This window comes from Scleropages formosus, chromosome 20 (assembly GCF_900964775.1).
Source record: "Scleropages formosus chromosome 20, fSclFor1.1, whole genome shotgun sequence".
NCBI classification, from domain to species: Eukaryota; Metazoa; Chordata; class Actinopteri; order Osteoglossiformes; family Osteoglossidae; genus Scleropages; species Scleropages formosus.
Window position 1 is genome coordinate 1,384,252 of NC_041825.1, and position 25,529 is coordinate 1,409,780.

Here is a 25,529-nt window from a genome sequence, read left to right on the forward strand (position 1 = left end):
TGGTGTGAACATTGCAATAGGTTTCCCCATTTCTTTATTTTTTTTTACTCCAACTGAAAGGGATCATCACCTTTTTTTTTTTTTCTCTTAAATTATACAACGTTTGTTTGGCAAAGTGGCGGCAATATGACACATACAGCTCATGTACACCAATTTTCATCAAAGAGAACGTGAAACACGATGCAGAACTCCAGCCATTTCAGGACTGGCCTTCCAGCGTCAGCTGCAGGCGGTCGGTGGCACCCTGGACGCTGACTGAATAGAGATGGGTCACTCCACTCTGCAGTGGAGAGTTTCCATCCTCACCGTTCCACCTTAGAGCTCCTCATGCCTACTCCTCTCTGCATCTTCCTGGGCCTTCAGCTTCAGCTCATCTGCCGTGATCCTGCCATCCTTGTTGCGGTCCTGGTTGTTGAACATGTCCTGGATGACAACATCAGAGTGCTGCCCTGGCCGTAAGCGACCTTTGCCCTCTGCAACCAGACTTTTTATGAATGCTGAGAACTGCAGGGTAAACAGAGTATGATTTGAGCATTAGAAGTGAAAGACATGGCAGCATGGATCCTACGGTTATCATAAAGACATTTAAGTGTTCCTCTGGCTTCTTTTGCCTCTCAGGTTTCCTCTTCAGTTCTAAATTGCTTTTACCATGTTGCCGCATCTCCCAACTGCACTTTGTAGAGGTTGCCAAAGAAACAAAAACCCTACATGACAAGACAGGCATAAGTGGCCTAAAATAGTTTAGTCTTTCCAGACACCGTGAACCACCTTGTAGCCTAGGTGTCCTACAGGATCCACAAGAGCCTTGTCCCTGCCTGGACGAGTAGCTTCTGAATAAATATGCAAGCATGGACATAAGGACAGGTAGTCTGGCCACTGACCTCTTCCAATGGGACCTCCTGGTCCTTGTTCACATCTAGTGCCTGGAAAAGCTCTGAAGGACCTTCCTCCAGCCACACAAAAAGGTAGCCCTTTGGCACCCCCTTCTGGATGCCCACAAGCTCCACATCAAAGCGCAGCACTGCATTGGGGGGAACTCCTCCTACTAGGTGGGGGTGGAATTGTGGTGGGAGTGCAGTTTAGCAAAGGCAGCAAGTGTTCTGGCAGCAAACACAAGTGGTACAGTAAGCTCTTTCAAACTGAACACTGGTACTGGAATTTTACACCATGTTACTGTGTGGTTTAAAATTCCACTTCTGTACTTATAAACCTCTCCTGTATGGCCAGTGACAAGAAAGCAGTAACAGCCTGTAAAATATTGCAGTGATTGACAGCTGATCACTCAGCAAACGACTCACCGCTGATGTCGCCATGGCCCAAGTGTGGAGGCACAATGAGGACCCTGCGCTCGCCCACGCACATCCCCCGCAGACCTTCATCCAGTCCATCAATCACTTTGTCGGCCCCCAATACAACCTCCTGTGGTCTTTCGTAATCTCTCCTGTGGGGAACAGAGCTCAGGTCACGTAAGAAAGCAGATCCACTCCACACTGAGGATGAGCTGGAGTGCAGAGCGATTCATGAAGTTGCCACAGACCAGAGCCCAACATTTCTGAAAAACATCATTCAGTTTTATTGAACTTCTTACAATCTGTCTACCGCAAAGCCAAAAAAAAAAAAAAAAAAAAAAAAAAAAAAAAGTGACCCCCCGTTTCAGTCCCCAGGTGGAGCAGGAGGGTGGAAGAGCTGCCATCCAAGTCGCTCCCATGCTTCACAGCTCGCCTTGAATTGCACGCTCAGGACTGAAACTCAACTATTGACATTTTAAAATATATTACAGTTTTATCCAACACTTTCAGCAAATGTAAATAATCTGAGGATTCGACCCCAAGTACATTCAATTACAAAGCAGCAATTCTTAGCACTATGCTAGCTGCTGCCCTCACCCTAGCTTGAACCCAGATAATTCACTGCACAGCATGTGATGGATGCTGCCGGCTCCTTACGAAGAAAATAGCAGCGTGCCATCCAGCAGGGAGCAGTTGTACTGGTACTGTACGAGGTCATCAACAGCGCTGCTCATGTTGCACTCCTCTGGCCGGTGGGTGACCTGGACCTCCACAGGGTCCCTGGCATTGTGGAAGTCAATGACATGGATGTCAAAGACCAGCACTGCAGATCTGGGGATGTCATCACCTGCCGAACAGGAGTGAGGTAATAAAGGAGGAAATGAATGAACTAATGAACCAATGAAATTAAACTCAGCCACTGCAGCACCACACTATTTACTGTGTGTGTGAATGTGACACTGCTGTGTGTATTTTTATTTCTGTACACTGACCAACTCCATTTTCTCCATAAGCCAGGTGGGGAGGGATAGTGACACGCCTCCTCTCCCCAATGCACACACCCAACAGGGCCTTGTCCATGCCAGGGATCATATAGCCCATGCCCACGTAGGTGTTGTATGTGCTGTTCCTCTGGTAGCTGTGGCAACATAAGGCTGCGCTCACTATGACATTCTTACAAAGAAGGAAACACTTTTCCTGTAATTCTCCTTCTCGGCTCTTGTCAGAGCTTTGAGTTTGACGCTGAGCACCTGTGCACCTATGGCCCACCTGGACTCAAAAGGCATTCCATCCAGGAAGGTCCCATTGTAGTGGTAGCGGATGAAATCTCCAGGCACAGATTTGCGCGTGCACGACTCAGGCACCACCTGATTGTCTATTACGATGTCATCCTTGGGGTTGTGTAAATCCACTAGGAGGACATCAAACACCAGACTTGCATGGGGAGGAATCTCTGTGCCTGTAACCGGAGGGAAACACTGAGTGAACGGAGCCCTAGAGACAGTTCTGGGCAGCGTTAGGCCATAGACACCACAGTGACTTATTAGTCTTGACTAGTTGCTCCAAGTCAGTTCACAAATCTAAAGCCAAAATATATAGTTTTAGCCGTTTTCACAGCCACGGTAAACACGGTTGTTATGGATCATGATTATCTCATTACCGTAATGAAAAAAGTGCACACTCACTTTTGTCAAAGTTCTCTACCAGTTTAAGACACACCCAGGGTATCTGGCACATTTCTTTGCCTGCCCACCCCATGGCACTTTTCAACTCCTTTCTTTCTAATGTTCCAAACTTCAGATTGCAGCACAACGAAACAATTACCATGTCCATCTGCTCCATAGGCCAGGAAAGGTGGGATGATCATGTTCCTCTTCTCTCCCACACACATGCCCAGGAGTCCCTCATCCATCCCTTTGATTAACCAGCCCTCCCCGACGTAGGTATCGTAAGTCTGCTTCCGCTCATAGCTGTAAAGGGCATCCAAAGGAGTTAAGGTCCGCGGGGAGCTGCTGATCCAACCACTCCACTCCACTCCCCACCTACTCCTCTTCATCCCCTCACCTGGAATCAAAGGGTGTGCCATCTAGAAGGGTGCCATTATAGTGGTAGCGCACAAAGTCCGTTCTCTGCACGGCACGCTTGCACTGCTGCGGCCTGCTGATGGTGCTGGTCTGAACGCGGTCCTTCGTATTCCAGATGTCCAGCAGATGCACATCAAACACCAATGTGGTGTCAGGGGGGATTACGTCGGCTGAGGGGCAGAGGCAGGGCCGTCACCAGTGCATGTTGACTACAGCATCATCAGAAACCACGGCAACAAAAACAGTGGGACGTGAAGCTCAGTAGTATCTCAAGTCAGAGACGATCATGCAAACTAAACGAAAGTAACATATTTACCTCCCCCCCCCAAAAATACACATTACCGTTTTCTTCATATTTCAACAGAAAAACACAGCAGCTCTAAGTGCACTTGGACATTTCCTTCTAAAGCTTTTTGGCACAGCCACACCCCTTGTGTTATGAATTTCAAAAAACAAACATTTTCTCATCTATTTCCTAGAATTTCTGTTTGCAGCAGAGAAAAAATTAAGTTTTTAAATGCCCATAAATTTGATATTTTGTCACCTTTATCATTTTTACTGTATTTCCTATTTTCTTCATTTTTTTAGTCATTGTGCTGACTACAAAAGTAACAGTTACTACAATTGGGTAATTTGTAGAATTCTATACATAAATGATGGCAGCACCGCAACTGGAACAAAGGCACCAAAAACACAGTACTGCATAAAAAGTAGAGTTAAGGATTCGCAGCACTGCTATATTTTATTCAAAAATACCCTTTATGAGAACAAAAGAATATTTTAACAGTTTTGAATTAAAAGGTATGCCTCTGTGGGCCTCGCAAAGAATGTGGAAGGATAAGATGTTCTACAGAGAGACATGGTGGGAAATAAGGTGCGAAGTTTGTACAGAAGTGCGCAGATGTTACGGACAGAGCCTGCGTACCACAACCTAACCCGCGGTACCCTCATAAGTACGCAGGTGGAGGCGCCTGGTACCTGCACCGACGCTGCCATACGCCAGGTGAGGAGGAACCGTAATCTTCCGGCGCTCGTTGATGCACATGCCCTTGATCCCACGCTCCATCCCTGTGATGAGTCGGCCCAGGCCCACCTGGCCACTGAAGGGAAGACCGCGGTCATGGCTGCAACAGTACACACAAGGTTATGTTTATGGACAAATTTCTAGTAATGTTTTGTTCATAAGGCAAGAACTCAAGAGTTTTAAATTTAGTAGATGCAGGACCACCGATCAGGCCGCTGTCACTACCTGTACATTTACCCTTTCGGCTGTACAGTTACTCTTTCGGCCTACTCTTCTCCGAGGAAGCATACAACTGAGGAGAAAGCAAAGTTCTTCCCAAGATACAGACAAAACACAAGGTTCTGGAAACATGGTCACTTGGAGTGTAACTCACAATATTTTACACGGGTAACAGCATGTTGAAGTGACAGGGAGAACAAATTACTGGGAATGAACTCTACCTGATGTGAGGAGAGGACAGAAGGAATCCGACGTGCTGTAGCGTTTGTACTATTGTCACTTTTAACGTGTCCTGTATGTAGGTAGGATTTATGTGGCGTTACTTTTTCCGCAGAACGAAGCGAAGGCGACGAGCAGCTTCACCTCCTTCCTTCCTACAGGTGTAAACTAGTTACCACGTTCACCTTTCCGTCTGTCTGGTGTTCTTTTCTCTTTAAAGTCCCGGGAGCGGTGTGTGAGAAAAGCACCCGTGCTGAGTTATAAAAGAGACTCGATACGAAGCACGACGGAGGGAGGAGAAGGAGCTCAGGCGGCCATCGATCGTCAGGTCTTCGCGCCCCGACCCGAGGGTCGCGCGCCGAGCGAAAGACCGCGAAAAGTGCGTTTGGAGCGCGCAGGCGCACTGCCAGCAGCTCCGCGTTACCACACCGGGCCGGTGTGTTTAGCAAAGGCAGTGTTATGGCTGAGTAGAGCAGTCTGCGTTGGGACCCTGGTCGGACCTGAAAAGCGGCGCTGAGCGACTCGACACGTCTGCGGAGCGCGAACCGACCGCTCACAAGTTGGCAGAAGCGGAGTCCGCTCGGCCGCTGCAGCGACGCCCGTGACGTCAGTCAGTGTCACGTCATGAACCGCCGAGCCGTTCGTTCGCCCCCGGCCGAGAGACGCTTTTTACTCTGCTTACCTCGAGTCGAACTTCTTTCCGTCCGTGAAGGTGCCGTTGTAGTGGTAGCGAACGTGGTCCCCGTGCTCCACCTCCCTCGCACACTCGTCGGGGACCGAGTACCGCTCCACCACGACGTCCTCCAGAGGGCCGCCGCTGCACAGCGCGAGCGCAGCCACCCACAGCAACGCGCGCATCTTTCTCGCGATCCGCAACGTCACCAGAACCGCGCTCTTTTTGGGCCCCGCGGGCGCGGGGTGTGTCGTGCGCGCGCCTGCCTCCTTCCACACCCGTCGAGGAATGGAGTGGAGCGCGAGGACGTGTCAGCGAGGGGGGGGGTGAGGAGAGGGAGAGAGGGAGAGAGGGAGGGTGGGGTAGGGAAGGGAGGTGGGGAGGGGGAGGGGTGGGGGGGGGAGAGGAGGGGAGATGGAGGGTGGGGTAGGGAAGGGAGGTGGGGAGGGGGAGGGGGAGGGGGAGGGGTGGGGGGGGAGAGGAGGGGAGATAGAGGGTGGGGTAGGGAAGGAGGGGCAGGGCAGGGTGGGGAGGGGGAGGGGTGGGGGGGGAGAGGAGGGGAGATGGAGGGTGGGGAGGGGTGGGGGGGGAGAGGAGGGGAGATGGAGGGTGGGGTAGGGAAGGAGGGGCAGGGCAGGGCAGGGTGGGGAGGGGGAGGGGGTGGGGAGGAGGGGAGATGGAGGGCGGGGTAGGGAAGGAGGGGCAGGGCAGGGTGGGGGGGGGAGGTGGGGAGAGGAGGGGAGATGGAGGGGGGGAAGGGAGGGGGGGCAGGGCAGGGTTGAGGAAAGGAGGTGGGGAGAGGAGGAGAGATGAAGGGTGGGGTAGGGAAGGGAGGTGGGGAAGGGAGGGGGGGGCAGGGTGAGGAAAGGAGGTGGGGTGGTGAGGAAAGGAGGTGGGGTGGGGAAGGGAGGTGGGGGGGCAGGGCAGGGTGAGGAAAGGGGGTGGGGGGAAAGGAGGGGAGATGGAAGGTGGGGTGAGGAAGGGAGGTGGGGAGGGGGCAGAGGGGGGGGCAGGGCAGGGTTGAGGAAAGGAGGTGGGGAGGAGGGGGGGGCAGAGGGAGAGGGGAAGGAGGGGAGGGTGAAGGGGGGGTCTCAACATTTTTTATTTTTAATTTCACCAAGTAATAACTGACAGGCTTTTATTCTGATGATAGCAAATGCCCTTTATTTAAAAAGAAACCATAAAAATAAGAAGTTGGCTGCTCAAGAAAGGCATTTTTCTTATATTCTTTAGATTAAAAAAATCAAATCCATAGTGCCCTTGGTTTGGGTGGCACCAAGGCAGTTGAACCAAGGAACACAGTAGAGCAATAATGTATTTGTGGAAGAAGGAAAACTCAACTCTGCTGAAGTAACAGCACGCGGTCACTCTCTGGTTAGTGCTGGAATCTTCCAAAACAGTCATCCATGAACATAAATTCATAATCAAAACTCATATTAACCATATTTACAAAGAACCGTCTTGCAAGGAGACTGCAAGCTTACAACAAATATACAATGCGGAATTTTTCGATCTGAGTATGACGGGAATATATTTTTTTCTAAATAGTCCACATATTGACAGCTCATACAATCTCTCGGTGTATACTTGTTAGACTATATTCATGTTACATATATTATACATGTCTTATATGTTCACAGGGAGACACACGAGTCCTGATATATACAGTTAACACACCAAAGACTGTACACTTTTACAAAAAAACAAAACTGTTTTGTGCTCCTTTAACATGTTGCTCTTTCCCAACAGCACTTTGTCAACAGAGAGGAGATTGCAGAAGGATGGCTATCGCTATATACCTGTGCTGGGTTCTGGACAGGGTTTAAATTTCATCTTAGACTAACCTCATAACCTCACGTTAGTCATAGATAATGTGCAACTTGTTCATCATGGCCTTTTTCCGTCGGTTTCTGTATTGTGCAAATCGGATCTGCGGCGCGGAGACTTCATACGACGTAGAGGCCCGCTGCAGAGACGCCGGTCGTACCTGAGTTCCTGGAGGCCCGTATCCTAACCTGGGTCCGCTTTTGCGATTACTTCACCTTGAGAGTTTCATTTTGAATTTTCCAAATTCCGATCCTGCCCAAAAGATACAGAACTGCCACAAAACACAGGTTTATTACTTTGGCTGAAAGACGTACGTAACTGGAGCGAAGCGATCTTGTGTTTTTACGGTGTCATCCTGATGGTTCGAGAGAACGGGCAGTCGGGTGGCAGTGGTACAAGAAAAGTGACACAAGAAAAGGCTCCATTCGGCCTTCGGCGCTCCTTCCCTCGTCGCGTTTCTAGCGATTGCCTTCTAGCACAGGAAACCAACCACCAGCAGCCAAGGCCACCAAAAACTGCAGGTGTTCACACAATTCCACAAAGGACTTCGAAGTTATGATCACGTTAACAATCGCTGTTAAAACAATCGACATTTGGAAATTGACAGCACCAAAATCATTCGGTGAAAGGGCTAAACGGCTGGGAAGAAAGCTTCGCTGGATTCGGCGAAGAGCCCTTCTGAGTGCAGCCCCAGGAAGTGGCAGAGGGGCGGAAGGTGGGCACACACTCACACTCACACTCACACACACACACACGCACACACGGACGTGGGATCCCAACGGCAAGGATGTGCTCCCCCAGCTGCGGCAGTGCTGCGCACCAAACGCATGTCATGTAAGCACACGCAGATCAGCTCTTCTTCTCTCCAAGACGCTTCGGTCTCTTTGCTCTCACTCCTTCCAGCTGAATGTGACTTTTTCAGCACTGCTAAAATCCCAGCAGTCAAACGACACCGTAACTCCCACCTGTTGTCAGGTATGGCAGGTGCACTAATGGGAAAGAGCGGGGTTTCCTAGAACCCGAGGTCCGGATGCACTGCCTTAGCCACGAATAGAAGAAACCGGTGAGATCAAACCGTAAATTGACCGTGTGGTCGGACAGCAGCGTGACAGCAGCGTTGGTCCCTGGGCTTGAATTTCCAACAGAAATGAACAAGTCAAGTTTACATGGCGTGGTTCTACGACGGACTGTTTGGTTCAGATGTAACTACGGCGTCGAGAACGTGTACGTAAGAGCGTCGTGATGACAGTTTGCCAGCGAAAGCTGTGAGCATAGTTTACAACGTGGTATGAATGTTTTTCACACGGACGCAGAATGGAGGCACCGGTTTGATGAAGTCAAATGGATTCAACATTCGTCTTTTTGTCGACTGCGCCGTGTGGTACCGCAGGCTGACGGCAGATTTCCCCGAGGGACGGCGAGACAGGGAGACGCGTCCCGCTGCCGACCACCAGTACGGATAAACTGTCAACGTCTCATTAAAGCTCCCGGGTCTCAGAACCCAGTGAAATGCAGCGATGCTCAGACCTGACCTGAGAAAAGTGGGGAACTTCTTTGCTCTATTCCTCTCTGGACATGTGCTTTGGATCGAACCCCAACCCACAGGCAACGCAGCAGGCTGCCTAATTTTAGAGGTACATTTCACTAAGCAACAGCAGCATACCGCGGTAAAACTGGTCCTCGCTGTCTCCTGCCGTAGACCGCGTGCGAATCCGCACACACCTGCGCGGCGCCAACTCTCGACTATGTGGTGAACCGGAGAGCAGCTCCTGCTGCAAAGCTCATCAGGTTTCTTAATATTTCCTTTCAGCAGTTACCGATGTACATTTACAGCCAACGCAGTTATGGATGATGCAAAACAAACGGAGACCGTGTGGGGATGCGGTCGTGCCGGTGCAGGAGGGGCTCCGGCCGAACACGTGCACTCTGTAATACCTGGAGCCGCTGAGCAGCCCGCCAGCTCTTTAAAAGCAAGCAAATCCCTGTGAAGCACAATATATGAAACACACACATGCACGGATGTACGCATAATGCCACCACCGCATCTGAATAAAATATTTTGCATACTCATATGCAAACTGTATATGCTGTATCGCTTATCCGAGCTGTGTGTAAGTGTAAACGAACAATAACACGCATGCAAAGCACACACTCGCATATCTACGCACACGCTATGGCTGCAGTGTGTGACGTCACTGCAGCGTAGAGTTTGAAAAGCTGCATGTTTACAATGAACTCGCGGAAACGGTGTGGAATGTTTGCCAGAAACATCGAGACCTACGGTACAAAATACACCAAAGAGGCTCCTTTCACCTTACTCTGGGTAGCCACCGGAGCCACTCTGCGAACTCATTCGCATTTGGGTTCGGGTCCAACGTCACGCGACGCGAGCGAGTAAAGAGGAAACGGTCAGCAGGGGCACCTTTGCTTAGCACAAGAATCACAGCGAGGGCCTTAGGGGCGTCCGAACGTGACTGGAAGGAATTGAGGCTTGAGCAGAAGTTTGACACGAGGTACGAATAGACGAACCGATCAAGCAACGAAGTGAAGCGGACGGGAGCCGGGATTCTGTCGCTAAAGACAAAAAATGGATCTTTAACAATGGAAATGAGCAAACGCCACGTTCTTCTCACCGACGCTGTCCGTGTAGCCGAACCTGGAGCGGCAGCCTGTGGCTCAGAGCATCACGGGGATCATCGTGGGGACCGCGGTCTGCTGACACTGAGATCAGGCGGGAGTTTTCTACGCTCGGTCATCCCTTCACTCAAACAGCCTTCGCTCCTCCCACTGATGAAGGCATCTCCACAGGATTGAAAAAAAATCTAAACTGGCAGGTTTCGAATGCACCATCAAGAAGGTGCGACGGCGCATCCGTCATCGCTGTCTCGGGGAGCGAGCCCTGCGTGACGGTGGCTATAGAGCCGCTTGGGTTGAGCTGCTGGGAAGGGGACCGTAGCTCTCCTTCGTCTGGTCCACGAGGAAGAGGGGATCGCGGAAACAAAGCCCCGGATCGTCACCAGTGGAAGGCCGCCGTTGGCTTCTACTAACAGTTTGTTCCCAGAGCTCCCGGAGGGAGGCGCGTGGCACCTGGACGGAAGGGACGGCTGGCAGTCGCGTCTGGCTGGAATGCATGTCGGTGGACCACGTGCCGGGCCCGTGAGGGAAGGGGGGGCGGGGGGGGGCTGGAGAGAGAGCAAAGGGGTGCAGGAGGTTTGAGGAGCTGCAGCGTAGGAATGAGTGGAAGACGTTCTTATCCTTTTCTCTTCATTGAAAAGGACACAGTGCAAGGAAGAGAGAGCGGCGGACACACTTATCCTCCGCCGGATCTAGAAGGGAAACAAGCGGGGAAAAGGGACGGAGGCAGAGAAGACAGAGAAGCTCGGTGAGCTCAACAGTCCGGGGGGACGAAGGGGTCACTAAGGACAGAGCAAAGGAAGGGCGTGAATGAGGAGCCGCTGATCAGGATAAACTCCCAAACACGAAAGAAAATTATTCATCCATCTGTCCTCAGAACCGTTATTGATGGCGCCGTGTCATAACTGTGATATTATAATTACAGTGTTCACTCTACATTCACTCATTTTACTGATGCTTTTTGGCAAAGCGACTTACAACCATTTACCCGTTTCTACAGCGGGGTCATTTGTACTGTGTCTATTCAGGGTAAGTAAGTTGCTCAGGAGTACTACAGCAGGAGGTGGGATTCAAACCCACAAACTCCAGTTCCAGCAGTAGCAGCTCTAAGCACTGCACTTCCTGCTGACCCTCGGTAAATCGTGTACAGTACTGTGCAAAAGTCTTAGGCACTTAGATGCTTCACAAAAATATTTTTTTTAGACGGTTATTTAATGTCTTCTGCGTTAGTGGCAATGGGAAAGAGCATATTTTACATTTCCAAGCATTCCTTTTGCAAAAAGTGACAGTATTACAGTAAGGGTTTTGTATGTCGTTAAAAAAAGAAAGTATATATACACACACACACACACACACACAGTGTCTGAAACCACTTGTCCCATATGGGGTCGCGGTGAGCCAGAGCCTAACCCAGCAACAGAGGGCGCAAGGCTGGAGGGGGAGGGGACCCGAGGGGACCCGAGGGGACCCACCCAGGATGGGACGCCAATCCACCGCAAGGCACCCCAAGCAGGACTCGAACCCCAGACCCGGCGCAACTGCACTTGGGACAAGCGGTTGTTGAAGATGGACGGTTACTAAGCGTTGTAGGAAGTTCATTAATTAAGAGCATTATTTTTGGAAGCATTCTCACTTTACAGCTTTTTTCACCAACCGAGTGCCTAAAACTTTTGCACAGTTCTGTAAATCAGAGCATATGATACTATGGTGTATTAATACCATACTTGCAGAATGTCAAAGTGTCATCAGAACGATAACAGGGTGTATACAGTATATCTACACGTCAAGAGAAACTTTTTATGGTAAACCCTTTACGGCGTTGCACAATACAGAAAGTACCACTTTTTAACGTTGGGAATATTGTATGGGTAATTTATTACACATGTAAAACAATGTAAAAAACACACACACACAAACAAAATGTACTAATGAAGAACAAATGAACAAAAGACGCTACCAGGGAGTGGAGATCTCAAATAACTCAGAAACGATGTCATCGGTTTAAATGACAAATATTATCCTGGCAAAATCAAAAGCACAGCAGTTTCATTCGTATCACAACGTTTTACACCATCGTTCGGCGAGCAGACAAAACTCCTCTGCCGCTGCGGAAGTGGAGCTTCTGCTAAAAACAGAAACAGCTGTCTTAGGGGACTGTCCCTCGGATGTGCGTCCTCCACAAGAGCGCAGCATGGCGGGGCTAAAGAGGCCTAAACAGCGTTGAAGCAAATGCGCACACACACGCACACACACGCACACACACGCACACACACGCACACACACAGGGACCGATATCATACGCCCTGATCTGCTATGGACGAAGCCCCGGACGTTAGCGCTGCGTGGACGTTCACTGCGCACCGACAATAAGACTTGCAGTTTATAAAGGCACAACCAAAATAAGATTAAGTATAAAGTAAGAAGAGTTTGGTCCCGACGCTGCAGAGCTGCGTTATACCGTGTGATAAAGTAAAATGTGATGCTGCGCCGGTGCGGAGCGCAACATGGAGAGGGAAGGAGATGAGACGTTTGCTCACTAATATGACAATGAAAGGTGCTCAGGACTCCAGGTAGGATGGAAGACGTTGGTCGCTGTGGAACGAGGAATCACAGGAACCGCGGACAACGGGACACTGTTATCATCAGCATCTTTCACAGGGGACAGTGGAATGACAGCCTCTGTGTGTGTGCGTGTGCGTGTGCGTGTGTGTGTCCGCAGGGTTTGCCCAGGAGGTGATGAGCAAGACAGGACACTGGGATGGACATGAGCTTCACAGCATTGCCTGCTGGGCGGAGTCATACCTTCCTCTCCGGATGTTTCTGTAGCCAAGGAAGGAGAGAGAGAGGAACAGAGGGAAGGAGCCCATTAATGGCAGGGTAGAAAGGGTTAATACACTACTCTGGGCATGCGTTCCAGCAATGTCTCACACACACACACACCTGTAGGCACTTCCAACACATGCGCAGAGGTGACAGCACAAGCGAAGCCAGAAGCACAGCATCTCATTCCAGAGTCCAAGTGTCCTGGTCCCGGACTCCAGTCCCTTTTCCCACTTCCTGCCCGTCGCCGATCGCATAAATCAAAATGCGTTTGTCAAACTTTACAGGGCTGCTGACGGATTTGCTTTCCGTCGAAGACGAGCGCGGCCAGACAAATTGTGGACATCCCACGGGCAAAACAACCCCGGCGCTGAGCTTCGGAACGTGAGAATGTACGTTTTGCATGAGCAAATTAAGGCCGGTGTTACATATGATGGGCTGCGTACGGCGATGGTGTGAAAAGAACGAGGCACCATCAAGGCGCTACATAGTAAACACCCCCCCACGTAAACAAATTGTATTCATTGAAAATACCGCAGTGCAGAAAACCAGCGAATTCTGGATCCGGGCCCATTGGTGCATCTGCACACCGGCCTCCCTCTCATAACTTGTTCCGGGAAATCCGCTCTTGACGAGGACTGCTGTAGAACTCGCCATTACCATTAGTTTAAATGGTAAACTTTTTTCATTAAAACCTTTTTTGTTTTAAGGCTCATGATTACGACGGACGATGACTTGACGCCGACGGCGATCGATTCTATTATACCGCGATTTGATTTTTGCGCTACAAAGCGAACGAGTTCATACGTGTGAAAGATGGAAAGAGGGAGATTCATTCTGTGAGACGAGTCTGTATTTCATGAGCTCGTTGCTTTATAATTGTCCTTTAGAGACATCGAGAGCAAAAGGGCTCTTTGCTGTGGCGGTGGCTTTGAGACGTACGCGCGCACACAAAGAGACGGGCAGGTTGCTGTCACTTCTGCTCGGAAGCAAATCCCCGGCGGAGGGAGGCAAACATCCAACGCACGCATCTCGTACCCTCACCCCCCACCCCCACCCCCCAACACAACTCATGCAGACATGCAGAAGTGCCTCCGGACCACATGCAGCGCAGCCCCAGAAAGGACATCCCAGCGAGGCTTGCGGAGCAGGGTGGGACGCTACAGAGAGGGGACTGTAGGTCCCTGGCAGCCTATCCTGAGGGCTCAGTCTCTGCAGGGGAACCGGGACACTCGGGGGCTCAGGGAGAGGATCCTACAACGCGACTCCCCTGCGATTATCTTTATGAATTTGTTGCCGAGCGGACGCCGTCACGGAAGGGGCCACGTTTCATCCGGCTCGACTGTATTTGAGCTGCTCGGCTTCGACGCCTATCACAGCCACGGGTTCTACCCACGGGCGCCGGAGCAGAGCTCGAACCTACGAAGCGCAGAGCTCCGATCCGTACCCTTAACCGCTACAGCACCGGCTGAGAAGAAGGCTTCCCGGAAAGATGGAAAGAACCGGAATCGCAGCCAGACTACGGGACCGGTCGGCTACAAGCGCGGAGCACACGCGTGGCGACAGCCACGCAACTCCTGATGCCGAGGTTCAGAACGGGGGGGCGCTGCAGCAGAGGGTGTCGAGGGGTTACTCTGCTGACTCCAGGGTGCGAAGGGGTGCGAGGCGAGCGGGCGGCGACGCCCCGCGATCGGCCGCGTTTCCATCGCGGCCAAAGAGGGGATTCGCCGATTAACCCGCACAAGGAGCGACTCCCGCCCCCCCGAGTTTCCCACGTTCACCGCTGAGTGTCTTGGCCACTTAATTTAGCGCTCGTTTAAGGCTCCTCGTCGACGTTCATGAGGCACTAGGTACGAGCACACAGGAACACAGAGACATGCCAAGGCTCTTACTTAAATCCCCATCCTGTCCCCCCTAGGACTATAGCTGCCAGGAGAATTGCACCTGCGATGGACCCTATTATGATATTGGTGCCACTGGGACCTGCGTAGAGGAAGAGGGGGTGGGGGGAGGGGGGGGACAGTACCACCAGACTCACATGAGAAAACAGCAGGAACACTGAAACGCTACGGCTCACGCACCCACTCGGCTAGAGAGAGAGAGAGAGAGATGAGCGGGCGACGAGGAAGAAGAAGGGGTGCTGGTGGGGGGGGGTGACGGTCAATGAAGGAGAGCTGCTTCATTACTTCTGCCTGTCTTTCTCTCACTCTCTGTGCTGGACCTTCTTGCGTGGGGGGAGGGGGGGGGGGGGTTCGTTCTGCACAAGCAAATTGCCAAAATGCCCCCTTCTCACAGGCGGACTGTACGGAAATAAGCGAGACACGTCTGCGGCAGGAGCTCCGTGGACGCGGTCCGCACCGGCAGGGACGCGGGCGGCATGAGGACCAGGGCTGGGAAAGAAGGGCGGAAAAGTCCGACGACAGTAACTGCGTGGGACGAAGCCTCTCGTGTTCAGACATTCATACTGACACGTGAATAGAGCGCAAGGTACCCGCCGAAGTCGCGTCCCGGCGCGACTCCCAGCCAGCGGCCGCGCTCGACGTCGCGTCGGCTTCGCTGCGAGTCGTGGTCGCGGCGCTCAGCAGGGGGCGGCGGGAACGCGGACCTTTTGCTTCTTTCGCTTACAGAAAGAACCTACCTGACCATCAGCCTTCAGGACCTTCGTGGATGCGAGAGGTGCTGGACGACGGCTGGGAAACGCGTCTGTCTATGTTAGTGCTGCCGGAGGGGAGGGACGGAACGGTGCGGTGCGGTGAGGTGCGGTGCGGTGAGGTGCGGTGCGGTGAGGTGCGGCGCGGTGAGGTGCGGCGCGGGGGGGCCCCCGGAGAGCTACGAACCCTTGTATTTTTCAGGAGCTTCCGGGGGTTTGGGCTCTGGGATGGGGTCATAGACGCTGCAGTCTTTCCCTGTGTAGTCTCGCTCACAGATACACTTCACCTCATTGCTGCAGGTCTGCGAAGGAAAGACGAGAGAGGAGAGAGGAGAGAGGAGGAGTGTCTCGCCGTGGGAAGAGCCGCCTCTTGTCCCGAGAGGCACTAAACCCGTCAGCTGGACACCCTCTTAGGGGGCTGCCTTTTTCCTCTAATAACGTTTCAGTTTTGCTGCAAAACGCTTCCGTCTCTCTACGTAGACCATGTACATTATTTCATATACTGCATACTATACATAGAGGCAATATTGCTGCCAGCTGCTCCTTTCGACAAAAAAGGCGAGAACAAGTTTAAAAAAAAAAGAAAACATTTAAAACAACAGCGAGCGCGACTTTTTAAGCGCTGCGCTCCACGCGTGGCCGGAGCTCGGCCGCTCACCCCATGATAGGAGCAGGTGCGGGAGCCGGAGCCCGAGGGGCCCGAGGGGCCCGAGGAGCCGGGGCACGAGCTCAGGTTGAAGGCGCTCAGGGGGAGGCAGCGGCGCTCCAGGCACATCATGTTGGGTCCGCACGGCGTGCCGTCTTCCACGTAGCCCAGGTCCGAGCCGTCCTCCAGCACGGCGTGGCCCCCGCTGGCCGGACACAAGACGTCGGGGCGTCACGGCGCGCACGCATAACACGCACGTAGCATCCGAATAGTCTCGACAGCAGTTCAGACACGCGGCGGGACAATAACGGGTGTACGTCCGGGTAAATGGCGCCGCGCACGGAGGTAAAAGGGCGGCCCAGCGAGCGGCTCACCGGCAATCCAGATACTTGCTCTGGTGGTACATGGTGTGGCTGGTGACGTCGCCCTGCAGCTCCCCGAACTTCGGTCTCGCCGTCATGTTGAGGCACAGCAGGAAGCCGCAAAGCACGTCCCTGGGAGCGCGAGCCGGGCCGGGCCGCGGGGGGTGGAGGGACGCCGTGGAGAAAAGAGACGGGACAGGTCAAAGCAGAGAGGACGGAGGTTCGGCAAGAGAGCGTGAAGGACGCAGACGCGGTAAAGGGGGTGAAGGAAGTGCAGTGAAAGAGGGTGAGGAGACGAGGGGGCAGGTTTAGCGTCTCAGAGCGAAGGGAAGCGTGGGACTTGTCCCCGGTGCCGAAGAAGCGCCAGTGGGACGCCGCCGGACTCACTGCTTGCTGCACGGGACCCAGCTCTGGCCGGCGGCGTCTCGCCCGCAGTTGCCTTTCTCCGTCCCTTCCGTGTTGAGCTTCTCGTAGCACAATCGGTCCGCGGCGTCTGCAGGAGCACACACGCTCCTGTTTCAGCTGCTGCACCCAGCGGGACAGGGGCCGGGGCACAGGGGCCTGGCAAGGGCGATCGGGCGTGCTCTGGTTTCCTCCCACGGCCCAAAGATACGTTTCAGGTGAACCGGTGACTCCAAACAGTGTTTGAAAGTGGGAGCTGTGCATCTAAGTAAACTGCATCCTACTGACATCTGATACACAATGTACCCCGCCTGGTGCTCTTACTTCTGATGTAATGATTATAATAATAACACCCGACTCATCCCCATAGGGAAATTTACCCAGGCTTCCACATGAACGTCTTTGGACTGTGGGAGGAAACCAGAGCACCCGAAGGACTCCATACAGACCGAGCCGGAGTAAAAGTTGCATTTTCTCACACGGGCCAGATGCTGTGAGACAGCAGCGCTACCCGCTGCACCACTGTGCCACCCCGTATAGGTTCTCGATCACTTTCAGATGAGCAGTTATCGATAATGAGTTAATGACTGAACAAAAGAACAAACAAATGGACAAACGAATGGAAAGGAAGCAGGCAGCTTGATGGAGACACAGACTTCTACAAAATGCATGAAGGGCCCTACCTAACCTTCACCTTAGCAGTAAATGAATGAATGAATGAATGAATGAATGAATGAAACAGTAGCACAGAGGTTGTAGTTCTATATCTGCTTACAGAAGGGGAGGAAAAGGAAATAAATGCATTCGATAATCGTTATGGAGCAAGTCTGTCATATTTGTGAGTCAAATTCCTAAAAACTATTGTTAAAAAAACATGCCAGCAATGAATTCCCTGTTAAATGTGTGAAAAGAAAAGCAGGCAAAGTGAAGCAACAAAAAACGGTCCTTACCGTGGCCCCAGAGCTCCCTGCACTGTCCGTGTCGGGTCTTACAGCGGCCCCCATAACAGCGACCCTGCAGCGAGTGGACAGAGTGTGTGTGTGTGTGTGTGTGTGTGTGTGTGTGAGCGAGAACACAAACACACTCATACCTCCACTGCCACCGCATGCAAGGTGGCCGAAAGCTGGACAAATCGTCGGATAAACACTGACCTGTCCATTCTCACAGAGGTATCCATCCAGTTTGTGGACATTGTGAGGACACTGATGGGGACAAATGCATCGTCACAAAAAAGCACCCCGGTTTGTCCAAAGCAAGCCGAACGCCCCGGCTCCCCTCGATGGTGCCCGTACCTGGCTGGAGTCTCCAGCGCAAGTCTCTGGGAGGTCGCAGTCATTGACCGCTTCTCGGCAGACCACTCCCCTCTGCTCGTACTGCCGACGACAACATGGCGGGACAGAGGAACACCTGAACGCTCGGCAACATCCGTGCTCCGCACGGTGTCCCGTACGCCCCGCTTGCTGTATTCTAGTACGTGCATCACAAGCCCGTACGCTGCGTTAACAGCCGTCCCGTACGCTCAGCCCTCGTCATTCGATCGCCCCTTAACCTCACTTTCACCAATCCGGTCTGCGATTATTAAAATCTCATCATTAATTAGTCATTTATACAGTCTGCCCATGCGGTCCCGGCCGGCGACATTCGGTCCAGAGATCGCATTGAAAACTGCACCAGGCGGCGGTGCGAGAGGCCGTGAGACGCACCGCATTATGGGAACTCTGTGCCCACGCTCTCGGCCGTGGTCCGACACGCTACGGTTTTACCTTGAACACTCATGCTTGTGTTTGCAATCCTCCGCTTTGCACGGCTGCGCTTTAATTTCCTAATGATTCATTTATTTAAATGTGACATGTAGCCTTTGGCTTCCTCAGGCCAGTCGAGGAATTATTGTCACCATAAGTTTACCTTGTGATATTTTTTCTAAGGAGGGGCGCGGTGGTGCAGCGGGTTGGACCGGGTCCTGCTCTCTAGTGGATCTGGGGTTCGAGTCCCGCTTGGGGTGCCTTGCGGAGGACTGGCGTCCCGTCCTGGGTGTGTCCCCTCCCCCTCCGGCCTTGCGTCCTGAGTTGCCGGGTTAGGCTCCGGTTCCCCGTGACCCCGTATGGGACAAGCGGTTCAGAAAGTGTGTGTGTGTGTGTGTGTGTGTGTGTGTATTTTTTCTAATTTATTTCATACATAATCTAGAGCCTTTCCACAAAGAGTCTTTATTCGATGCAGCCATTAAACCTGAGAAAAGCAACTATATGATGACAAATCTTTAACCTATAACTAAATGCAGAAGTTAAACACACACACACACACACACACACATTGACTGAAACTGCTTGTCCTGAGTGGGGTTGCGGCAAGCCGGAACCTAACCCGGCAACACAGGGCCCAAGGCTGGAGGGGAATAGAACACACCTAGGACGGGACGCCAGTCCATCGCAAGGCACCCCAAGCGGGGACTCGAACCCCAGACCCACCAGAGAGCAGGACCCAGCCAAGCCCGCTGACGCCCCCAATTATAGCTTAAAATAGAAGATAAAAGTTAAGAAAAACACATAATTAAACAAAAAGAAAAGTCAATGTTCCTACCTCTCCTCCAAATGAAGATTTTAAAGGAAGCTTTTTACATACAGGTCTATGTTTGCAACCACAACAACACAACCGTAACAAGTTTTGCGGGGTGATGGAATAAAAAAAAAAAATATCAATTTTGAATTATTTTCAGGAACAAACTGCAAGAAGTAAAGCTGCACAGAAGTTTGTGTGACACTGCTTTTTTCTGATAATATTAGGCATCATTTAGGACGGTACTGGGAGGTATGGTGGCGCAGCGGGTTTGGCCTGTGCCTGCTCTCTGGCGGGTCTGGGGTTCGAATCCCGCTTGGGGTGCCCCGCGACGGACTGGCGTCCTGTCCTGGGTGTGCCCCCTCCCCCTCCAGCCTTGCACCCTGTGTTGCCGGGTTAAGCTCCGGTTCGCCGCGACCCTGCTTGGGACAAGCGGCTTCAGTCAATGTGTGTGTGTGTGTGTGTGTAGGATGGTACTGTGGTGAACCTTCAATGGGGTTTTTAAGACAATTTGGAATTTTTCTTTATAGGAAACAATAAAACACATCAATCCATTATCCGTTTTTTCGACACTCGGTTCTTTTTCAGCAACGCATCACGCCCAGGTCACGGGGGATGAGGGAATCGCCGCTGGAAGAGAGGCACGTCTCGCTCGCGCCAGGGTGACGGATCCGAACACTAACCTTGCAGCTGCGGCAGCAGAGCCCATTGCTGCACATGGCATCGTGGGTGAGAGTGCACTTCTTACAGCAGGCGCCGCCGCTGCGCGAACACTCCTGCCGGGGGGGACACATGGCCAGCGGCACTTTAGAAATATTACTTTGGGCTGTGAGACAACCAAACCTCCCCAACAGGGGGCGTTGCGGGCGAAGAGCTGGACCGTGAGCGCTGCTGAGCGAAGACTGCGGAGCACAAGTGAAACCCGAGAGCCGAATGCGAGTGCTGCACACAGCTTTTACTCCTAAAATGTAATTGCGCTGCCGGTCATATGACAAACCCTACTTGCACAGTAATGAGATTACTATAAAATAAGACTTTAAAGGCCAAGAACATTTTCGCAGGAGATGCTCTTTCATACACGTTTGCATTACATTTATTCGTACGGCCGACACTTTTCTCCAACGTGACTTACTGTGATTTACCCATTTAGACCGGTGGGTAATTTTTACTGGAACAATTTAGGAAAAGCACCTTGCTCAAGGCTACTAGAGCAGGAGGTGAGATTTGAACCAAGGATTCGAGCCAAGACTTCGTGATCCGGTCACTTCCCCGAAACACCGAGCAAATCACGTGAGAACGTGAGGCTACACCCACCGTCTGCTACAAAAGTGTTCGGTAAGTGGAGAAAGACGTCTGCTTAGCGGGTAAATAACGTCCATTGGAAATGACATTAAGGGACAATAAGGGATTTACCTGTGTGAATACAGGTAAATGAAACTGCGGTCTCTTACAGGCATGTGAACGAACCCCTGTCACACAGGTCTGTGCGGCGCCTTTAAACTGTCATCGGGCGGCGAGACGTTAGTGACACAACAAACCCGGGGAGACCTGACTGGCGTCACGCTACATGAAGGCATCTGCTGGTCCAGCCTGGACCAGCCGACGCCGTCATTTAGAGTAACGTGTTTAAGGTAAGATGTGACGTCAGTCAGCAACCTCATGAGCTCGACCAGGGAGACGAGCAACAAAAAGAGGTGATACGAGCGTGTTCAACACGCCACGGCTTCCCCTCGCTGCCTCGAGCTCCGCGTCTTCCTTCCGGACCGGCGCGAAAGTTCCCGCGACGGCCGACTCACCACCTGAGAGCCGCAGTCGCACTCCTCGCCCGTTTCCGCGAAACCGTTGCCACATTCCGGGGGGTCCAGCAGCTGAGCGTCGTCGTACGGGGGGACGGAGAAAAGAACACACATGTTGAGCTCAGCCGCTTCTCGAGTCTCCGTGTGAGGTGGGCTCTTGCCGGGACTCCGCGGCGCGGGGTCCCTCTGGACGAGAGCGTCGGCTACGTGCGAACGGGGCCGGTAGGCGAGGCGCGCTCGTGGCCCCGGCACGATGCCGCTCCCCGAACGCACGGCCCCCGCACTCACCTTGCTGGGCTTGTTGAAGAGACAGCTGCCCCCCCCTTGCTGCAGGAAGCGCACGTACTCATCGATGCTGCAGCGGGCGAACTTGCGTGGCAGGTAGTACCTGGTGAGCAGAGGGGGCGGCGCGGAAATCGGTGTGAACGGAAGGCCCTCTAACCGATCAGACAACCAAGTTACACGTGAGTCCAGAGTGAAACGCTGCAAAGGGGTTTGGGTGCAAAGGATGCTGCTTGAACAGCTGCCGGGACCACAGCGTTTCACTTTAAGGGTTCAAGCGGATCGATATTTCCATGCGGTCGCCGAGAAGAGGGACGAGAACACGAGCAGGCCTGTTCTTGGCCACGACTGACCCGGTGTCCTCCATGATGCAGCCCAGCCAGGGGTCGGGACACCTGCAGTCTCCTGCGGGACACAGACGGGGACGAGGACACGGACACGGAGAGGGGAGCGTCAAAAAACGATCGATCTCAGTAGATCACAAAACGCTGGCGACAGCAGCATGTGTGGGATGTAGGAGCTTCTCGGGTTTTGGGGACCACGAAAAGTTCGGAGTGACGCTCAGCGGAGTTGTACATGGGCGGGTAAACAGCGGCGTCCTGCTTGTTGTGTCTGTTACAGGTTATCATTTCATGTAATAACAAGTAACGCGTTTGGGGCGTTAATAAAAAAAATCATTCCTCATAAAATGACTTAATACTTATTTTGGCGAATTTGTGTTGTGAACAATTATCATTATTTCTTATGGAAGACAAACAGCTGGAGGAGAAATATGTCACGAGAAACTTATTAAAGTACAAAAATAAAGGTACATTTATGCATGATAAGAGCAACATATACAGCCTGTTCATTGGGTCCCAGTTGTCGCGGGCGATATTTTTGTTCGCGGTAGTGTTTAGTGAAATTAACAGGCAATAATGAGGGAACGTGATTTCACTGCACAGCGTTAATACACACGACACGAACGCTGCGATACGCTGAACTCCGTTCTGATTTTGACTCATTTTGCATCTCTGAGAAAACCTTGCCGATGACTCAGGGAGCGTCGTTACGAAGGGTTCCCCCTCACAAGCCTCTATTTGAACGACCTCAAATAGAACTGATAATAAGCAGCGTCGTTATTTCTCATTCATCGCAGCCAGATGTTGAGGGAGATGGACGGAGGTGACGGCGCTGCCCGAGTAACACGGGTCACGGGCGCCGATGCTCTCGAGTCCGGTCGCCGTCGGACAGAACCTTGTTGTTCCCGAAAGCAACGCGCCCTCGGAGGGCGACGAGGAGTCCCGCCCGGCATGTAATCGAGGGCCTTTCCCGGTTGAGCTCCCGCGGCAAGAGCCACAGACGGGCTGTTTCCAGAGTGTTCGTCCGTAGTCGTGTCGGTGCCTCAGGCGCCGCTCCGAGTGGCCTTGAACGGCCTCCAAGGGTTCTGTGCTCAACGTGTCGACGGACACTACTCCGATTACACTTGGAAGGAGCACTTGCTGTACGGGTGGTGAAGCTAACGTGGTAAAGACGGCAGTGCTGACAGTGGCAATGGAATCAGTGAAGTGAACAAAGCATATAATAATAATAATAATAATAATAATAATAATAATAATAATAGTACTGTATTAACCGCTGTGGAGAATTTCACTCAGGCTCCCAGCGCAACGGCGCTAAACACATGTCTTTGGACTGTGTTTGATGTAGCTGTTTGCAATGTAAACTGATTTTCAAAAGGTCAGGAAAGAAGATGTTGGAATGAAACGAGACGAGGGACACAGGCTTGTTACACACAGGAGACGTCGAGGCGTTGAGACCCGAACGCACGTGCGCACGTGCTGGAGGAGTCCAGGAACACCGGCGACTCTGGAAGCAGTCAGAAGTGAGGAGGAGCCTTAGATGGTGCAGAAGAAGCTCACGCTATAAACACTTCGAAATGCCACTTTCTCAGCGCCAGATGGACTCATTACGTGGGTCCAGATGAGCAGTCGCCCTGATGACCCCCTGCAGAGACCGCGAAGGATGTAAAGGGGTTCAGGGAGCACCGCGGAAAGCTCCGGCAGAATGGGCTCCGAACGGACTCCTAACGGGTTCCTAACGGGCCGGGCGAGTCCCGGCGTCCCCAGGCAACAGGCTTAAATGACCAGTAATCTGAAGGAAAACTCGAACCGCAGCAACCCGGTACGGAACAGCAGCAGTGTGCAAACGCCCCCGTTTTTCTCGCTGCATTAACTCAGCAAGGGTCCTCCGGCCAGGAAGGCGGAAGGTGCCGGAAGTGGAGGGGTTCACGGTCGCTCTCGGCTTACCTGCTGCTGCTCGATCCTTGTTCCACATCATGCCGATGTTCTGGCCCAGGCTCTGACACAAGGTGATGGCCATGGGTCCCACGTTGCCATACTGCAAAACACAGAGCCGCACATCGGGCAAACAGCAGTGGGTTCGAGTGCCTGCCCTGATTGGGGGGGGTGTGTGGAGGGTACTGTACTTCACATAGCACTGGGTGCAGTGTGCTGGTTCCAGGGCTCCGGAGCTGGAGACACCAGTGAGGATCCCTCTCGTGGGGAACTGTGGTTCGACACCTGGCTTCAGCTGAGAAGATGTGTCGGTGATGGCGGGCTTTTGATAGAAACAGAGGGAAGAAAACCAGCCAAAATTGAGTGAGAAGGCCTCACCTCATTGACGCCCCCTCCTCGGGCGAGGGAGCAGACGCCTCCGATGTAGGCCGTCCCGCTGCGGCTGCTCTGGAAAGTGCGCCCTCTGGAGACGGGGCAGGGAGGGCAGTGACGTCAGTATCGGCATAGTTAGTGGCAGGAAGCCCAGTCCTTCGGTGAAACACTCGCAGACAGTCACACATTCACACATGCCCTGCGCTGCATCACACACCCACTCACGCTCGGCGTATCCCTCTGTCTCAGCCTCACTCGACTCCCACGCTAGCGCTCGACAGTCCCCGCGGGGGGGCAACAGAGAAATACCCACGAGAGAAGGTGTGTCGCATCGCTGTGCTCTTTGATGCTTTCTTTCCTGTATTTCATGAAGTCACGCAGGGTTACGAGGGGGTCGTCGCCAACAGAAACCATGTTTTGTGATGACCAGGTTTCCATGGCAACCAGAACTATCCTGGTGTTGAGCTGTTCCTTGTATATCTGCAATGAAAGCGACACGACAGCGGTGACGAACGGGCAGTGAGGCGGGATCGGTGTGCGCTGAATGTTTCAGCGCTTCTTAATCCTTCTGCACATTTCATTCGTTCATCTTCGGTTCCCAACTGACGGGCGCCGCTCGAGATGTGCGGCTCAGTCCGGGCGAACGAGGCAGCAGGTTTGCCACAAGAACATTTGTGCTCACCGCGTCAGCCATGTTGACCACTGCCTTGGCAAAGTTCTTGGTCTGAGTGGTCGACTTGCGGAGCTGAGTGAACTGGCGACGCGCAGCAGATAGTGAAACAGACAAGGAGCGAGTGTGAGAGTGTGTGAGGGATAAGCGCACTCACAAGGCAAATACCGAGACGAGTCGTACTGGAATGAACAACAGGGCCTGATTCAGCGTCACCATTGTTTGCTTTTAATCACCATTTCCTTGTCTCTCTCTCGCTCACACACACACACACACACACACACACACACACACACACACACACACACACACACAGACTTGTGTCTGCAATTCCAGAGTCACTGAAATAACTATTACCCAGGTTGAGCAAACTGTTATTACCAGTAGAAACACAAAGAGTCATTTCAACTTTTATAGGTCTCTCTTTACTCATCGACTATAGAATTCTCCAGATGTGCACATATCTATTCATCCATTCATTGTCAATAACTGTTTTTCAAATTCAGGGTCACTGGGGTCTGGAGCCTATCCCGGAAGCAGAGGACACAAGGCAGGGTACACCCGGGACAGGACAGCAAACGCTGACAGACTACAAAGAAATCAGTAATTCTCACTCAAACATAGATGTTTGGACTGTGGGAGGAAAGGCACGTAAACACAGGGACAACATGCAAACCGCAGACGCGCTGACCTGGACTCGAACCCATGTTTGAACGCAGCCCAGGAGCTAT

General features: G+C 52.4%; 2 protein-coding genes across 12 annotated transcripts in view; both read right to left on the minus strand.

Annotated features, from left to right (window-relative positions):
* On the minus strand, positions 1–5,817 carry LOC108919682 (peptidyl-prolyl cis-trans isomerase FKBP10-like). Of its 3 annotated transcripts, none has more exons than XM_018727897.2 (10): positions 5,518–5,817; positions 4,352–4,497; positions 3,354–3,543; positions 3,114–3,259; positions 2,559–2,748; positions 2,282–2,427; positions 1,947–2,136; positions 1,299–1,441; positions 882–1,042; positions 1–504 (listed from the first exon to the last, which is right to left on the minus strand). In XM_018727897.2, the coding sequence occupies exons 1-10, from the start codon at positions 5,691–5,693 to the stop codon at positions 316–318; spliced, it is 1,677 nt and encodes a 558-aa protein (XP_018583413.1). In that variant the 5' UTR covers positions 5,694–5,817; the 3' UTR covers positions 1–315. The 3 variants fall into 3 exon arrangements, with proteins under 3 accessions (XP_018583413.1, XP_018583406.1, XP_018583423.1); XM_018727890.2 differs by having other exon boundaries at positions 882–1,045; XM_018727907.2 differs by lacking the exon at positions 5,518–5,817 and adding an exon at positions 4,838–5,493 and having other exon boundaries at positions 882–1,045.
* Positions 5,818–6,657: 840 nt separating this feature from the next.
* LOC108919648 (disintegrin and metalloproteinase domain-containing protein 11-like) overlaps positions 6,658–25,529 on the minus strand; it is a 30,714-nt gene continuing 11,842 nt past the window's right edge. For 2 of the 9 annotated variants that reach the window (XM_029246978.1, XM_029246977.1), the window contains exons 10-26: positions 24,811–24,882; positions 24,442–24,608; positions 24,135–24,219; positions 23,769–23,859; positions 21,834–21,885; positions 21,487–21,586; positions 21,199–21,270; positions 20,086–20,178; positions 18,142–18,222; positions 18,001–18,051; positions 17,800–17,863; positions 16,835–16,940; positions 16,460–16,579; positions 16,098–16,290; positions 15,627–15,741; positions 14,682–14,772; positions 12,663–12,789 (exon numbers count right to left, since the gene is read on the minus strand). In XM_029246978.1, coding sequence (XP_029102811.1) covers positions 12,741–12,789; positions 14,682–14,772; positions 15,627–15,741; positions 16,098–16,290; positions 16,460–16,579; positions 16,835–16,940; positions 17,800–17,863; positions 18,001–18,051; positions 18,142–18,222; positions 20,086–20,178; positions 21,199–21,270; positions 21,487–21,586; positions 21,834–21,885; positions 23,769–23,859; positions 24,135–24,219; positions 24,442–24,608; positions 24,811–24,882 — 1,602 coding nt within the window. In that variant the 3' untranslated portion in view covers positions 12,663–12,740. Of the gene's footprint in view, positions 10,662–11,635; positions 12,790–14,681; positions 14,773–15,626; positions 15,742–16,097; positions 16,291–16,459; positions 16,580–16,834; positions 16,941–17,799; positions 17,864–18,000; positions 18,052–18,141; positions 18,223–20,085; positions 20,179–21,198; positions 21,587–21,833; positions 21,886–23,768; positions 23,860–24,134; positions 24,220–24,441; positions 24,609–24,810; positions 24,883–25,529 lie in introns of those variants that run through there. The other 7 variants (XM_029246976.1, XM_029246975.1, XM_029246971.1 and 4 more) reach the window with 5 other exon arrangements.